General features: G+C 44.6%; 1 protein-coding gene across 6 annotated transcripts in view; it reads left to right on the top strand.

Moving 5' to 3' along the window:
• Nucleotides 1-1,120: 1,120 nt before the first annotated feature.
• Nucleotides 1,121-17,099, top strand: part of prkd2 (protein kinase D2) — a 35,226-nt gene continuing 19,247 nt past the window's right edge. For 4 of the 6 annotated variants that reach the window (XM_034291903.1, XM_034291902.1, XM_034291897.1 and 1 more), the window contains exon 1: nucleotides 1,121-2,088. In XM_034291903.1, coding sequence (XP_034147794.1) covers nucleotides 1,762-2,088 — 327 coding nt within the window. In that variant the 5' untranslated portion in view covers nucleotides 1,121-1,761. The remainder of the gene's footprint in view (nucleotides 2,089-17,099) is intronic. The other 2 variants (XM_010872922.4, XM_010872913.5) reach the window with 2 other exon arrangements.

Here is a 17,099-nt window from a genome sequence, read left to right as displayed (position 1 = left end):
TGCAATGGGGCCGTGAGGATTAACTGATCTAAATCAGGTTCATTGTTGCGGCCAGCTAATGTCTGAACCCTAGATGTAGTGTTACACATAAGACAGACATTCCCCAGTCTGTTGCCCTAAAGTGCTCTACTTCACTGAGTGGAATTGTACTGTAGGTGTGGTCCTACATAACAGACTGACAGACAGACAGAGACACGGTCTGCCGAAATGCAGAGCAGACAACCAAAAAGCCCAAACCACAGAGAAGAGTGAAATTGTTGAGCATGGGTAAAGAGAGCCAGGTCCCTGTGAAGAGGGAGAGAAACAAACACTTCAGCACATTTGGTTCCTTCACCTTAAGAATAACTTTTCAAAAAATCAATACAGCGAAGACCCCCCCCCCCCCCAACTTGACACACACTTTCCACAACTAATGACACTACCCTGGCACTGAGGAGACCGTCTCAGGTATTACACCAAAACCCCCTCCCAGGCACCCAAATCAAAGGGGGCCAACCAAGTACCGGGCCCTGACAGCGGAGGTCCCCTTCACGCGTTCCTATGCCAAGCTTTCAGCCGCCAGTCCACCCGACCACAGGGAGAGGTAAAGGAGAGGGAGAGAGAGAGAAAGAAGACAGAAAAAGATTTGTGAACAGTTCCCTGCAGGCTAAACAAAAAAAAAAAAGTTGGTCTTTTTGAGAAACAAGACTTATTTCCCCACAGAGGGAGAAAGAAAGAAAGAAAGAGAGAGAGAGAGAGAGAGAGAGAGAGAGAGAGAGAGAGAGAGAGAGAGAGAGAGAGAGAGAGAGAGAGAGAGAGAGAGAGAGAGAGAGAGAGAGAGAGAGAGAGAGAGAGAGAGAGAGAGAGAGAGAGAGAGAGAGAGAGAGCATGATGAGAGGAAGAGGGTGGATAGAGAAAGAGGGAGGGGTTTATCTTGGGAGGAGCCCAAGGAGTGGGATGGGCTGCCATGACATCACCCAAACTTAACCCAAAGCTTATGCATTACTCTCTTCCTCCATTGGCCGAGAGCCTGTCAGTCATCTCACTTCCTGCTTGGCTGTTGCTAGTTCAGAAATGATTGGGCTGCAAGGAGGGGGAGGTAACCATCCCTCATACAGCTCTCTCTCCCTCTCTCTCTGTGTTGCTTTTCAACAAAAAAAAAAGAGTTAACTCAGGCTGAAACTGAAACGGGGCAGGACTCGTAAAAAGAAAAGCCACACCAGGCTCTCATTCTCCTTCATTCTCGCAGTTTCCTGCTCAAGGAGGCCATTTTGTACAACCTGGAGTTTAGAACAACAAACCTTTGGATTTTTAGTCTTTTTCTCTTTCTTCTGAGTGTTTCCTGCAAAAGTTGACAGTTTCCCCTGCAGAACTACTTCTTTGCCAGAGAAGAGGTGGAGTGAAGGACAGGACAGGAAAGGTAGGAGGGTAGCAGTCTTTCTCATTCTGCCACTCTTTTATGAGGCTCTCACATACATTGCAAACCCTAGCTCTACCGGCGTCATTAAAGAAGCGTGACAACGATCACAAAAAGCAAGAGGTCCAAGGGAAGTAAAGAGAGGCCTTCCTGGATACAGATATTTTCTGAACTTCTCTGTCAGGGGACAGAAACAGGACAGTGAAGAGCCTCACGACTCCTTGCGGCAGTCGGATTGTGTATGTGTGTGTGTGCGCGTGTCTACACCCTCACACTTGCTGTCTTGACAGAGCTTGAGCTTGTGTCTGTGTGTGTGTGTGTGTGTGTGTGTGTTGAGGTCCAGGCAGGCCGGTGTGCAGTGAGCGATGGCCAACGCCAGCCCCTGCCTGCCCGCGGGACCCATGTCCCAGGTCTTCTTCCCTCCGGGGGGCCCATCTCCCCCGAGCTCCGTGGTGATACAGCCGGGCCCCCCCATGGCAGTGCCGGCCACCCCCGTGTACGGCGGCTTCCCCCCTGTAGACCTGGGGGTCGGGCCGGGCCCGGTGGGTGCTGCCATGTCCCCGGTACCGCCCACCCCGGCGGGCGTCTCCTTCATCATCCAGATCGGCCTGAGCAGGGAGTCCGTGCTGCTGCCCCAGAACTACGACCTGGCCTACGTCAAGCAGATGGCCTGCTCCATCGTCGACACTAAGGTGAGAGCACATGCTGTGTGTGTGTGTGTGTGTGTGTGTGTGTGTGTGTATGTGTGTGTGTGTGTTCGCGCGTGCGCATGCGCATGCATGAGCCCAAGAGCTTGTATGTGAGCCACCCGTATTTCTCACCAACTGTGTCTCTCTCTCACGTGCTATGCCTACATACGTGAGGCGTAGGAGAGTCACGGTTTAACACAAGCACGGAAGAGGGCCGAATGTTAGGGAGCTTTCACCAAATGTGTCTGTAATCTATTTTGATTGAGCATCAGGGGTATTTCACAGTGCCGGCAATGTTTCATTTGATGTCGTAATGCTGTGACTAAAAATGCTGCGCGTCTTCGAGAACACGCAATGGTGGCAGGTGACTGGAGACTGTAAGGCGGTGAACAAATGATCTTTAAATTTGATAGAGCTTTAACACATTCTCTGGGTAGAGTAAGTTCCTGCTAATTTAATAAACCATACCCATATATAGATGGTAATTCGTTTTTTTTTCTCCAAACATTACTATTGATGAAATACATAGCTAAATGATCTAAAAACAGGTGTCATTTGTCATATATTGTGTGAAAGACTATATCATATCTGACATTCAATTAAAAACCTAATTTCCCACAATATCTGCATTCAACAGACTTCTTATATCTAATGAACTCATGACGAAATGTTTGTGCTTAGTTCAATTCTTCTCTTTTTAATTTTGAAATAATTTAGTGTGAGAGGTGTTTTTTTGAATCTGTAAGATTAACTAATCTGTAAAATGATTAGGTAACCAAATATCCAAAGACAGTCACAAGATGTTGGCTAACAATGGTTTAAATTGTTTTGCCACAGCAAATAGTTTCAGGGAATATTGCAGTCTAAGAACTCTCTCAGCCTCCATCACTCTTCACCCCCATCTGATTTTGTTGTCGAAACAAATCTCCCAGCCATGTGACAGTTTTCTCAGCCCCTGTCAGTTGTAGATTTTATGCTAGGACTCTCCATATACTCTTTAGATTCCTGTATTCTATTGTACTGAAATGCATTGTACTACACTTACAGAAAACAGTTTGCGGATCTGTGGTAGTGTACTGTAGTGTAATTTTCTGTACTTTAGCGTATGGCACATCACTACTAATAATATGAATTCATTACATTTGTAAAATGATGAATCATCTCAAAGTGCATGAAAAATGTAATTAAATAATAAATAATAAAATAAAAATATTAAATAAATAAAACGACTATCAGACAGGAATATGAAATATATATGTATACATATATGTGTGTGTGTGTGTGTGTGTGTGTGTGTGTGTGTGTGTGTGTGTGTGTGTGTGTGTGTGTGTGTGTGTGTGTGTGTGTGTGTGTGTGTGTGTGTGTAGAGGTGTGTCTTAAGGCCTGCTTTTGAAAGCCATGACTATCTGTGCATATCTGAGGTTGTCAGGGAGGGAGTTACTGTATTGTGGTGTACTGTAGAGTTTCTGTAGTTTTGTTTACTGTACTGTTTATCAGTGTACAATGCTAGAGCTGTTATTTCATTTTTCACTGCAATGGATCTATTTAGTTTTGAAGCCTGTACATATAGGCGGTTGAATAAGCCTGGCCTGGAAATGTGGAGGCCCCTAGCAATACAAAATCATTTATTGATTTAAGAGATTAATATTGCTTCTCGTTATGGTATATGATTACTTGAGGTAATGGGGTTGGTCACTCTTGCTGTGTGATAATGAATGTTTGATAATGTTATATGCCGGTGACTGACAATGACTGCAATGCCTGACTGTGTAATTATACGACAGCCCATTAAATGTCTGCCTTCCGGGCATCAGTAACCAACACGGGAATAACTACGTTACTTAACGCCTTACTTTCTACAGAAAGTAGCATAGTAATGTAACCAGTTACTTTATGGGAACTATGACTACTAACTGTAATTAGTTACTTTTGAAAGTTCCCCAACACTGGCCAGCAGGCACCAGGCAGACAAACAGACAAAATGTTGTTCTCCTGATCAACTCCAGCAAGGTATAGCCAGTCAGTCATGATGGGGCGGTCAGAACAGTCTGGACAACCCACCTGTCATTTAGTCAGTCAGTCAAATAGTAATCCAGTCATTCAGTGGGTTTGTCAGTCAGTCAGTCAGTCTGTCTGTCTGTTATTCCGTTTGTCAGTCAATCGCTCAGTCAGTTAGTTAATATCCACTGAATGGGTGTGGGTATGTATGTGTGTGTGTGTGTGTGTGTGTGTGTTTTTGTGCCTGGGTTAACGCGTGTTTGTGTATGGTGGCTTACAGTCATGTATGAGTTTAAGGAATGTTGTCACCTTTTCCCCCATAATTCCCATCAGCTCTCCTCTTCCCTCTGAGTCACCATGGCCACGCTCCTCTCTCTCTCTCTCTCTCTCTCTCTGCCTCTCTCTCTCTCTCTGCCTCTCTCACTCTCTGCCTCTCTCTCTCTCTCTCTGTGGGTTTTTTTTCACCAGGCTGCCAAAATCTCTGTGTTCCATTGACACGTTTTTCCATTCACTTCAGACCCTACAGTACATAAGAAATACACTTTCTGCCCCCACCCCTATAGACCCTCCACTACCTGCTCCCCAGAGACATGGGTGGTGTGTCTGCTCCACCCTGACACAACAGAACACTTGATGGTTCATTCGTTAAATTTGTGGGGAGGCATTTTACTCCTCCAGTTACCTCCTCTCTCCTCTTCCCACTATTTCCTATCCTGTCCGTCTCCCACTTCCTCCCCACTCCTCTCGCCCCTCCCCAGTGCATTGTGGTCTCTCTCCATCCATCCCGTGCTAGTGCTATCAGGCACGTCAGCTGTCCATTGTCTGAGGGATAAAGAGGAGGAAATGAGACCTGTTTCCTCTCGGAGTCCTCTGCACCCGGGGGCGATCCACGTTCTGCTCCGCCTCTTCCTCCTCTCCTCCTCCTCCCCACCAGGGCGTCTTCCCTATCTCTGCGGTTGGAGGAAGAAGAGGTAGAGTTGGGGGAATTTGGTAGTTCTCGCTCATTGTTTCAGGACAATGAAAGTTTATAGAGCCTCCACTTCCTGTGTGTTGCCCAGGCCCATGCGCTAGCCATGACTCACCGAGATCCCACCTTCCCATTGGTCAGTTGCTACATATGGTGTTCTCCTATTTTATTTGGCCAGACTGTAAACCTACAGGATCAAACGTTGAGTCCCAGGCCTGACTTGGCTGTCTGTGCCAGGTGGGAAGTTGAACCATGCTGTGCGCTGGAGTTGAAAATTGTAACACCAGATGAAAGTGTGTGAATCCTGTAGTAGATAACGCCTTCATAGCCCAGCTGTGTGGGTGTGTTGTGTGACTGCGGACAGGCTTGAAGGTCCTTGGGACAGGGGTGGGTAGTAAATCAAAAATAAACTGACAAACCCGGCCTTAATTGTTTTTTCCGGTAATACGCAGAGAAAATAGTCTCGCAGGCTCAACCAGGATTACAGATTGCTACTGTAAATCAACGATGTTTGCTTGCTATTTAGGGTTTCAAATATGTGTCTATGATTCTCAGCCTAGCATGCCAACATATCCTCACTTCTCCCTTACCGGAACATTCAAGTGCTAGCCTCAACAAACAATTGTCTTACTGAGTGTTGCTGATCAGATGACTTCACATTGGGAGGGATGACAAACTCATGCAATCACACACACGTTTACTTAGCTGCCTAAATGGGGACACCAAAGCATATTTTCATTAACCTAAACCTATTCATGCTTTTTCAAAATGGGGGCAGGAAAATTGTCACCATTAGTCTAGTTTTTCTGATTTAACCAGTTTGGGGACTTTTTTGGCCCCAATATAGAGTTAAGTCAAGCACACACACACACACACACACACACACACAATGATATTTTGTTCTTGTGTTTAGTCTAATCTGGGCTTTTCTATCAACCAGTCCAGCACTCTGAAAGACAGCTGACACATTGCATTTATTCTTGTGCGTACAGTGTGTAGTTGTATGTGTGTGTGTGTGTTTTGGGTTACTAATACCTATTACCCTGCCAATCACACCAAAGATTTGTTAGTTAATTAATTAGTTAAACCCGTCATGCAGATTTACAGCCCAGTGACTCAGCATGCTAACAATGTTCTGAGCCACACATTTATCTTAACACAGCTTGACTAGGCCACACGCCCTGCACATCTGACTGGTTCCCAGCCTAGGGCCACCTGGTGCAGGAGAAGGCAAATGAGGCAATATACCTACTGGTAAAATGCACAGAAAGGCTTATTTCAGGGTGTGTTTTGAGCATTATAACATATAGTTGGTGTTGTCTGACAAACAGGTGGGGAACCTCAGTATTAACCCTGAGGCGTCCAGAGGAAATAGCATCTCATATCAAAACGTCAGCTGCCGCCAATGAAGTCAACCAAACACTGCGTACTTCCCTCTCTTCTTCTCTTCTTTGCTGTTTATTTGCATCGTAGCGGAGCAGTTCAGGGCAGCTTTGCATGGATACGCTTCCTGTCTTCCATTAGCAGTCAGTCTATTACTCCATTTGAATATGTTATTTAAAACACTGCTTAGGCAGAGAGAGAAATAGAGGAGACAATGTGGCAGAGAGGAAAGAGGTAGAGAATCAAAAAATTAAGAATGGAGAGAAAGAGAAGAGAGGAAGAGAGGTGATGGAGAGACGAAGAGTGGGAGAAAGTGTGTGAGAGAGAGAGAGAGTCAGGAAGCATAAGATAAGGTTCTTGTTGTTTGCTGCTAGAATATACTATGTGTGTGTCAATCCATTTATGCTGAGTTTGAAGTCAAGGTTGTAGTTGACCAATCCACTTAGCAAGACCTACTGCTCAGGTAGGGTGTAGGTAGTAACCAATTGCATGATGACATTTTTAATAGGAGTGGATGCATTGTCTTCTGGGGAAATTAGGTCTAAATGTGTTTTACATTTTTTGTACAGGTTCGATGTCTTTGAGCTGTGTAGAAAAAAGTTCAGTTCAACAATAGAAGGATCTTTAAAGGAGGATAAGCAGCAGTACCATTCGGTGGCATGTGACCAGAGGCGTTTCTGGGAAATCTAGTGCCCTTGGCGAGATCTCTAAATGTTGCCACCCCCAAAAAATAAGCCAACTTCAGGGAAAATAACACTTCTTAATTTTACTTTTATAAGTGCGATAGCAGTTATGTTGATTCTCCTTTTAAACAAAGGAGAATGAACATAGTGTGCTGTTAGAAAAAATATAAATAAATAAAGACAAAATAAAAACTATTTACTAATGTTCAAACAAATGTTTAACGACTGGTGCATGAACTGGGTAATCAAAAAAGACACTCAAAATCGTATTCTCTGTGCAATTACAGCAGATGAAGGGCAGTTTCTGTCTTAAAACTGGACACTCCTCCATTTCCTTGCTGCAAAACAATGATCTCGTCATAGGATATCTTGAGAGCATCTGTCGTATTTGACTGCAAAATAATACATTCTAAAGTTCAAATGTTCAGAACAACAAAGATACATCTGACTGCCAGTTCAGATCAATGATTTGGAACGAGATTAGATGCAACTTACGAATGAATCCCAGAGGTTCTAAAACCACTATTGCACTTGATTCCCAGCGGTTTCAAACACTCTGCAACTAACCAGTTCACTGCTGCAATTTTCTCTGCCAAATTCTAAAACCAGTCCGAATTATGATCTGACCTTTAGGGTTCCACTTCCACCCTTTGCCTACTGCCTGAGCAAATGCTATGTATGTACTGCTACTCCTTGTAGTTCTAACTTAGCTCGTTACTAGCTTAGCTAGTTAGCTAGCTTAGTTGGCTACATTTCAAATAGCTTAACCCAGAGACAGATGCTTTACATACTCACCCACCGTCCACACCTGGCCCCGCCCTGCCTCACTTACTCATCCACCGTCCACACCTGGCCCCACCCTGCCTCACTTACTCACCCAACGTCCACACCTAGCCCCGCCCTGCCTCACTTACTCATCCACCGTCCACACCTGGCCCCGCCCTGCCTCACTTACTCACCCACCGTCCACACCTGGCCCCGCCCTGCCTCACTTACTCACCCACCGTCCACACCTGGCCCCGCCCTGCCTCACTTACTCACCCACCGTCCACACCTGGCCCCGCCCTGCCTCACTTACTCACCCACCGTCCACACCTGGCCCCGCCCTGCCTCACTTACTCACCCACCGTCCACACCTGGCCCCGCCCTGCCTCACTTACTCACCCACCGTCCACACCTGGACGTCAATATCATCTCACTCATAACAAATAAATAAGTCTTGACTTAATCTATGATTTGTTTTATTTTTATAATAACTAAAACTACATATCGATTGATTTCCCCCATATATTTAAATATATATTATTTATTTAAAACATTTTATCATATTTTTTAAGGGCGGGTGGGGCGCCCAATTGGCACCCCTCATGCAGGTGGCGCCCTAGGCAACCGCCTAGGTTGCCTATGCCTAGCAACGCCTCTGCATGTGACAGCCCAGAACCCTCCGAGCAGGTTTACAAGGCTGGGGAATTGTTCCCACGTCGGGCCAACAGACCCTGTGGATTTTCTCTGCTCTCATGTCTTTAGACAACTACCCTGTTGGTAGACTTTCAGCCCTGTAGAGCGGCTCCTCACTTAGAAGCTGTGTGTTTTATGGACCCTGCCTGGATAGCGGCTGTGTTGTTTGAATCTCTTTGTGGTGATACTGTGGTACAAACATTATGCAATGGCAGCATTAAAGGATGACAGTGTACAGTTTATATTTGAATTTTACTGCTCGGGAATCTATTTGTTTTTATCATTTACATTGCCTTGAAACTCTTTCAAACCTCTCAACAGTTCTCTAATTTCACTGCATAGCCCATACTACTTTCAAATATGATGATATTTTATTTTAAAACACTGACACTATAAATCTATTTGAAAAATGTAAACTGAAAATGCTATATTGCCTGGCATAAGTATTCAACCCTCACACAAATGTTTGGTGGAAAAAAATTATTCCAAGTTTTTTGATTATGTTCTAGCCTTGCCCATAGTGTCATTTCTTTGTTAGATTTACTCTAGTTTGTACATGTTCCTTGGACGACGCTTGTAGACCACAATTTTACAATAGTGCCACATATTCTCAAATGGATCAGGACATTGACTGGTCTACTCTAGGACATTCTAGATATTGTACTTTTGTTTTAAAGCCACATCAGTATAGCTTTGGCCATGTGCTATATCATTGTCCTGGTAAACTGTAAATTCATTTTTAGCAACCTGAAACCTTGCTGCATTTCTGTGTATTTACCAATTAGCTCTTGATGCAGTTAATCAATGCGCATGCGATTACTCTACACCCTGCCACTGAACTATGTAGCTCCTTCAAAGTGATTGATTACCTCTGTGGGTTCTGTTATAAGTGTCCTTCTTTTTTTATTTCTAAGTTTTGCGGCACAGATGTTTCTTGGCTGTGCTTTCATTGGAAGTCCCTTTCTTGGGTGTGCCTGGTTGGTGTGATGCATTTTCCACTTCCTGATTATTGTTTGAACTGTGCTTCTTGGGATATCAAATATTTGGGTATTTTCCTAATCTACACTTATACACTTCTGTTAATACACATTAATATAGAATGTTCTCTGGTCTTTATTTTCCATCAGATTCACAGTCTACCATTCAACAGTCCCGTTTAATCCAGAAAATGTAACATCAACTTCAACGGTTTTCAACTAATTGTGTCCTAATTAGGGTAACATCTTTGGGAACTGGGCACTTTGAATGGGAAAAGTCGAGTTTTTTTCCCAACATCAAACTAATAACTTAAAACTAACCTTACAATAGTCAATTTTGCGTATCAGTGTTTTCAAGTAAAATATAAAACTGATCATGACTTCCATCTTCCCATTTTTTTGGGGGTAAAATTTGAGATTTGTCAATCAATCACTCAAATGTATTTATAAACCCTTTTTACAACAGCAGTTGTCACAAAGTGCTTTTACAGAGACACCCGGCCTTAAACCCCAAGGAGCAAACAAGAGTAGTGTTGAATTTCAGGTGACAGGTGGGTAGAGTCCTGTGTTCTCCCATCATCACAGTTTAGAATGGCGTTTTTATGGGGTCACAAGTGGCAGCTGTATTTTGCCAGGGGCAGCAGTGGGAACTGATTATTGTGTGTTGTGCTTTAATCCAACTGACCTCACATTGAAAAGCTGTAGAACCCAAACAAATTACCTCGGGCTGACAAATATGTTTAATCTCAGCTAGTACTTCCACTCTTCTGTTTACTGTTACCATGTGGTTTGAGTGGAAATCACATTTATTACAGGAACTTCAGGTCATCAATTCTACCGAAATGCTAGTAGTTTCATATCCACATTATAATCCAAAGTGAAGTAACCCCTAATGACTGCCACAGGACAAGAAGTGTTTGTTGGAGTTCTGGTGTTTTAGTACTGGGCTGTTTTCGGGCAGAACTGAGGATAATGGGTCAGTGTGAGGGATGGCTGGGTGGGTTCACCCTGCTCTTCCTGGGGGGATGGGGTGAGGAGGTGGGCAGGAAAGGAGGCGTGTTACGGTGCTACCTCAGTAGGTAAACAAATGACCTCAGGGCTGTGGACACAACACTCGGTATGGAAAGACTGAAGGGAACCTGTGAGGGAGCTGGAGAGGTTGGGGAGAAAATAATCCGACGTGAAGTGAGAATTTAAGAAGTTCTGGTATTGTAGAAAACCAGAAAAGGAACCTGGCAAGCCTAGTTCAGCCAGCCAGCCTGCGATTAGAAGAGATGAAGGGTGTTGCTGGATTCAAACTGGAGTTTCCTATGTGACAGGCTGTCTTTAACCACAACGCCCCTAAGCTACACATGTGCAGAGTGTTGGTATACTTCTCCATTGTTTGTAACCGATTTGTCGAGACATGGCGGGTTTGTTTCTTTAGAAAACAATTGAACATTTGAACAGCCAACCTCTACGCTATGTGAACTACTATGTAAATCCAATGCAATGGCTGAATCTCACATTGCATATTACATACTATGTACTAAAAGTACATACTTCGCAGGTGATGGTGAAGTACGGTTTTATATATAATAAGCTAGCATGCCAGTATTGGGACTGATTGGGACAAACTACCTCATCATAAAATTGCATCTCAACATTAGGTCATTTTTTCATGCATTAACATCACGCCAAATTTGAATATTTAGCAATTAAGCATTGTGTTAAACTGACTAAGGTTTCTTATTAAGTTTACTTCCACCACAAATAGCATCTATGAACTGTATGGCTTTTGCCACTGGCCATTTTAACAGCTTTTTAGACAGTAATCGGCTTAATAGCATCTGCTTAGTACTTGGAATAGTCATAAGAACTGCGCAATCGCTAGTGAGACTGAAGATGACCTTTACACTGCCAAAGCTATTTAATTTCATGACACAACAACGTTCGTTTTTCTTTCATTCGTGAATTACTTTAATGCAGTAACTATCAATATGGGTGACGATACCTGACTTTTTCGTCATGAATCGGGGATTGAACACCGGTCGCCTGCATGGCAGTCCTTGTCTCTCACCACTACGCTATTCAGCAATGCTCTGTCTGTCAGTCGGTCGGTCCTTGTAGGATTTAAGCCAAACTCTTTCTAGAGGTGGAGTTTATTGAGAGCAGTGCACATAGAATAGTCTGGTGACTGGAACTGTGGGACTAAACCTCTCTCTCTCTCTCTCTCTCTCTCTCTCACCTTCTCTCTCTCTTTCTCTCTCTCTCTCTCTCCCTCACCTTCTCTCTCTCTCTCTCTCACCTTCTCTCTCTCTCTCTCTCTCTCTCTCACCTTCTCTCTCTCACTCTCACCTTCTCTCTCTCTCACCTCTCTCTCTCACCTTCTCTCTCTCTTTCTCTCTCTCTCCCTCACCTTCTCTCTCTCTCTCCCTCACCTTCTCTCTCTCTCTCTCTCTCTCTCTCTCTCACCTTCTCTCTTTTTCTCTCTCACCTTCTCTCTTTTTCTCTGTTGTTTTCCAATGCCTCTCCCCCTATAAAACAGATCAGAAAAGAACCCTCTTTTCTGTTCTGAGAGGGCAAAATAGAGACCAGACCTGGTTATGGTTGGGAGGAAGGAGAGAAGGAACAGAGAAGGGGGTGGCCCGGTGAGGAGGGCACGGTGCCTCCCTGGGTGGATGGTGACTGAGGAGTTGCATGTGTGACAAACTTCAGCACACATTGGGACTGTTTAGCAATTTCATGCTGTGCTGTATTCTTGTAATATCTCTCTGAAATAGACACCCGCTGAGAAGTAAACAGCTCTGACATCCGTTATGGCCCTCTTTATCTGTCTTCTGAATGTTGTCCATCTGGTGGCCCTCTGTCTCTTTCTTCCCACTTCTCCCCTGTCGCCATGCTTGAGCTATCATATCCCCTCCTCCTCCACCTTCTCTCTTTTCTCCTGTCTGGTTAAGACGAACAAAATCTGTGTGAGTGTGTGGAGGGAGGCCCTGGGGATCAGGGACAGGTTTCTTTAGGCTTACCTGCCCAGCCAGGCAGTGGGTGAGGCAGAGAAAGAGAGAGTCGCGCCCACAAAAGCCCTTTTGAGTGCTGCCTCTTTATCCCCGGACGCCCCTCACCCTCCCCGGCCTGCCAGCACGCTCACATTACCGACCCGCTCACTCGGAGCAGAATGAGATGCTTTGTGTTGGAGCCCCCACCCAACCCCATCCATCTCTACACACTAATCCAATAAAATGCACACAAACATACTCACACAGAATGAACACAACCCTAACTCCCTCCTGGCCGTTAATGTCCAGTAGTTATCCCTCTCTACTAGATATCATTAACCTGGTGTTATCCCTCTCTATTAGATATCATTAACCTGGTGTTATCCCTCTCTACTAGATATCATTAACCTGGTGTTATCCCTCTCTACTAGATATCATTAACCTGGTGTTATCCCTCTCTACTAGATATCATTAACCTGGTGTTATCCCTCTCTACTAGATATCATTAACCTGGTGTTATCCCTCTCTACTAGATATCATTAACCTGGTGTTATCCCTCTCTACTAGATATCATTAACCTGGTGTTATCCCTCTCTACTAGATATCATTAACCTGGTGTTATCCCTCTCTACTGGATATCATTAACCTGGTGTTATCCCTCTCTACTAGATATCATTAACCTGGTGTTATCCCTCTCTACTAGATATCATTAACCTGGTGTTATCCCTCTCTACTGGATATCATTAACCTGGTGTTATCCCTCTCTACTGGATATCATTAACCTGGTGTTATCCCTCTCTACTGGATATCATTAACCTGTAGTTATCCCTATCTACTAGATATCATTAACCTGGTGTTATCCCTTTACTACACATCACTAACCTGTAGCTACTAGAAATCCCCCCCACCCCAGATTCACCAAACCAGCTGGCAGTAGATTTTGACTGGCCTTGTAATACACTGCAAACAGGCTGTGTGTGCATTTGCGAGAATGGGTTAACAGCCTCCAGTACGAGTAAGAAGTCAGATGTGTATTAGATGTGGTTGAATTGGCAATGTATTTACCTGTGATTACCTGGTGCATCTGTTAGAGATCTCCCAAGAATCAACTGGCCAGAAGACAGAGAGGCTATCAACCTACAGGTAGTTAGCAAGGGTTGTCTCTGAGCTGTAGTCGGTGACCAGAATGTTCACAGGAGGTTTAGGCTACAGAAACACGTGGGTGTTTCTCCTTTGCGTTAGTGTTTTCTGGGTGCTTCTACGTCCTCTGTGTTTGCGTCAGTGTCGGTCCATGCGTAATCAGTACGTGTGCATATTTGCTTTTTTCTGCGGAAGCATGTGTGTGTGTGTGTGTGTGTGCGTGTGTGTGCCATCTGTGTTTCCATTCCTCACCTTCTTTTGTCCTGCTGGTTTACAAGCGTGTTCTGGCAGTGGCGGCCATGTCAGGAATGTCAACCTGTGAGTCTTCCCGTCCCCAGATCTCAGTCAGATTAATGTCTCCTACCTTCCCTGACCACTGGAACGCATCTTTATATACCATTATGCTGCTGTGCAAACATTAACATGTCCCCTGAACAATACCGCCCCTGCCTACTTCTCCGACCTTCTTCTTCCATATAAACCTACACACTCAGTCCGTTCCGGTACTGAGGGCTACCTCATAATCCCCAAGTCAAAGGTCAACGGCTTTGGGGACAGGGCATGCCGTAGGGTGGCTCCCAGGCTCTGGAACTCTCCCCAAAACCATCCGTGACTCTGAGACTATCCCCGTCTTCCAGCAACGCGTTAAGGCTCATCTGTTCAAAATCACCTACCCATGGCCATGCCCAATCCCACTCTGTTTTCTTTTGGTCTTCTCACGGTATTTGTTGTCTGTTTCATGTTCATTTTGTAAAGCGTCTTTGGGTCCTTGAAAAGCGCCATATAAATAACAGGCATTATTATTATTATTATAATTGATTACGTCATCGTTTGTTCCATGTAGGTCACATTACTGTGCGCTGTTAGTGTGTCAGTGGTGTATTCTCCCCATTGTTGCTTCACGTGAGACCCTGATGGCGCAAATGCAGGATTTCCCTCCGAAACCGGTTCTACTGCAGCCAGACCGAGGCTCGTCTTTCCGGTGTTGCTGTGACGCAGAAAAATGCAGGAATGTTTCGGCATTGTTACAGGGAATAAAGCGCCAATGTTTTAGGTGGTCGGCATTTATACTGAGAAACGTTTAACGCAGTGTTGGCGTCACGGGTTATCTGCAGTGTACCGTGGCGGACGGGATTTTTCGAAAAGGAGAAGTGGGAATGACGTGAAAGGGTGTGTCCGATGGGCATCACCTTCCAGCGTGCCGTTTTCTGCAGAGATGGAGGTCAGGGACCAAGCATGGATGGTGCCTATGTTCTGGTTATTTCTGGCCAACAGACACATTCGTCTGTCACGAAAAATAAAGGCCAGTGAACGGGCTATGATTGAGATTAAATAAAAGTTTGAGACAGAACGTCTCTCCAAAATGTTGTTTGTTTTAGCCACGCAAGAATTACTCCAGGTCACTCTAGTCACAGCGTGAAAAAGCGCAGTGCATCAGAAAACCACCAGCGCTATACTGCCCCATTCATACAAAGCAGAGGCCGAATGAAATCGGTAAAATAGCCTACCTCCGTTGCAAGAAAGATATGTATTGGATTTGTAGATTTGTTTCTCTTAGCATACCTTACATATCTAACAAAGAACACAGAATCATTTATATGAAAGGGGCATGTTTTTGTCTGTGTCTGTCTGTCTGTGTCTGTCTATTTCTCTTTGTCTGTGTTTGTTTGACTGTCTGCCTGTGTGTTTGTCTGTCTGACTGTGTGTTTGTCTGTCTCTCTGTCTGTGTCCGTCTGTCTCTCTTTGTCTGTGTTTGTTTGACTGCCTGTGTCTGTCCGTCCCTCTGTGTCTCTGTCTGTCTCTTGGTGTCTGTCTGTCTCTCTGTGTCTGTCTGTCAGTCTCTGTCTGTGTCCATCTGTCTCTCTTTGTCTGTGTTTGTTTGACTACCTGTGTCTGTCCGTCCCTCTGTCTCTCTGTGTCTTTCTGTCTCTCGGTGTCTGTCTGTCTCTTTCTGTGTGTGTCTCTCTCTCTCTCTCTCTCTCTGTGTTTGCGTTTGTTTGACTGTCTGTGTTCCATGGAAAAAGTATCAGTCCCCCCTTCGGATTTTTGTCTCTGTTTTTGCATATTTTTGTCTTGGTTGTGAGCTTTTCAACTGAAATGTAATAATTAGTAATGGGAACCTGAGTGGGCAATTAACATCATGTTTGAATAGTTATTTAATTTCATTTTATAAACAAAGTTTTTTGTAACACACTGTCCCCGCTGTGAATACATTACAGCACCTGGTTTTCACAGAAACCAAATTGTTCTGTGGTTGATGATCACAGCGCTGTGGGAGGACATAGGCCACTGTTCTGTGCAGAACTGCATAAACTCAGGGCCAGTTGGAGGTTTTCATGCAGACTGATATTATTTGAATTCAAGTTGATCCAAGGAAGCCCCTCCTTTCTCTCTTTCTTCCACTCTCTCTCCCAGCTATGCTGTAGACTCCCCATTGACAACACTCTGTCACTCTCACTTACACACATGTGAGGCCAATAACAATGGGTCCAATTCCTGAATCCACCCTGCACTTTGTCTTTCGTTCATGCTGCATTCTTTCCCTCTCTCTGTGAACTCTAACGTCAGAGGCCATGCTGTCGTGATCCCCGTCTGGGTGACTATATTGGGCAGAATGGGGACATTCCTGTTGTTTGTTCCATCCAACCGTCACAGTGACCTCACCAGGTTAAATATAGCTTACACATTAGTTCCGCCATGCTGCCAAAACAACACAAAAGCAAAAATTCCTGCGAATAGCTGAGCCGTTGCCATGTGCGAACAGGGACGGCGTGCTGACGTCTCTCACTCCTTGATCACTGTGGCAACTCTTCATTTAACACCTCCTCCCGTTAGAGAGGCAACATAGCAGTCTTTCACATGGCCCCTCTGTTCAGGACCTGGGTCCCTTAACAAGACTGTGTTCTTTGGGCTTGAATTCTGCTCCATTCTCAATTTCCACTGAAGCACTCTAATCCAGGGTATGGGATTCAAAACCAGGAAGACGTGTGTTGCAAGCGTCAAGCGTCATGATCCTTAGCAAGGTTCCCAGTGACGAGAACAGGTGGTACTGGAGCTGTACAATGTGTTTAACCCTAGAGCTAGACAATGGTGGCTGTTAGAGAATTCTGTGATCTTTTTACCTTCAGACGACATGGGCACGCGCTCGTTGGGATAACCCTTCTGACAGTCGGAAAGCCGTGTTTATTTCTCAAACTATTGTTCTTAGCCTGTTCACAACCCCAGTCTTACGTTGTGATGTTATAGATAAAAAATACTTTAGATCACAGTTGCATAATATTGAGGAAGGATGAAGACACTTAGTCCATGCTATCATTGATCATATGTCAGAGAATCATCACTGAGGCCATCTAAGTGTCAGAATGACTGGAGATCTTGCTCAGGGAATAATCCCACATTGTCGATTTCCTTCTGGGTTTTTTACATGACA

This window comes from Esox lucius, chromosome 1 (assembly GCF_011004845.1).
Source record: "Esox lucius isolate fEsoLuc1 chromosome 1, fEsoLuc1.pri, whole genome shotgun sequence".
Lineage (NCBI taxonomy): Eukaryota > Metazoa > Chordata > Actinopteri > Esociformes > Esocidae > Esox > Esox lucius.
The sequence above is the reverse complement of the archived record's forward strand: the minus strand, read 5'-3'. Positions and strand labels throughout refer to the sequence as shown.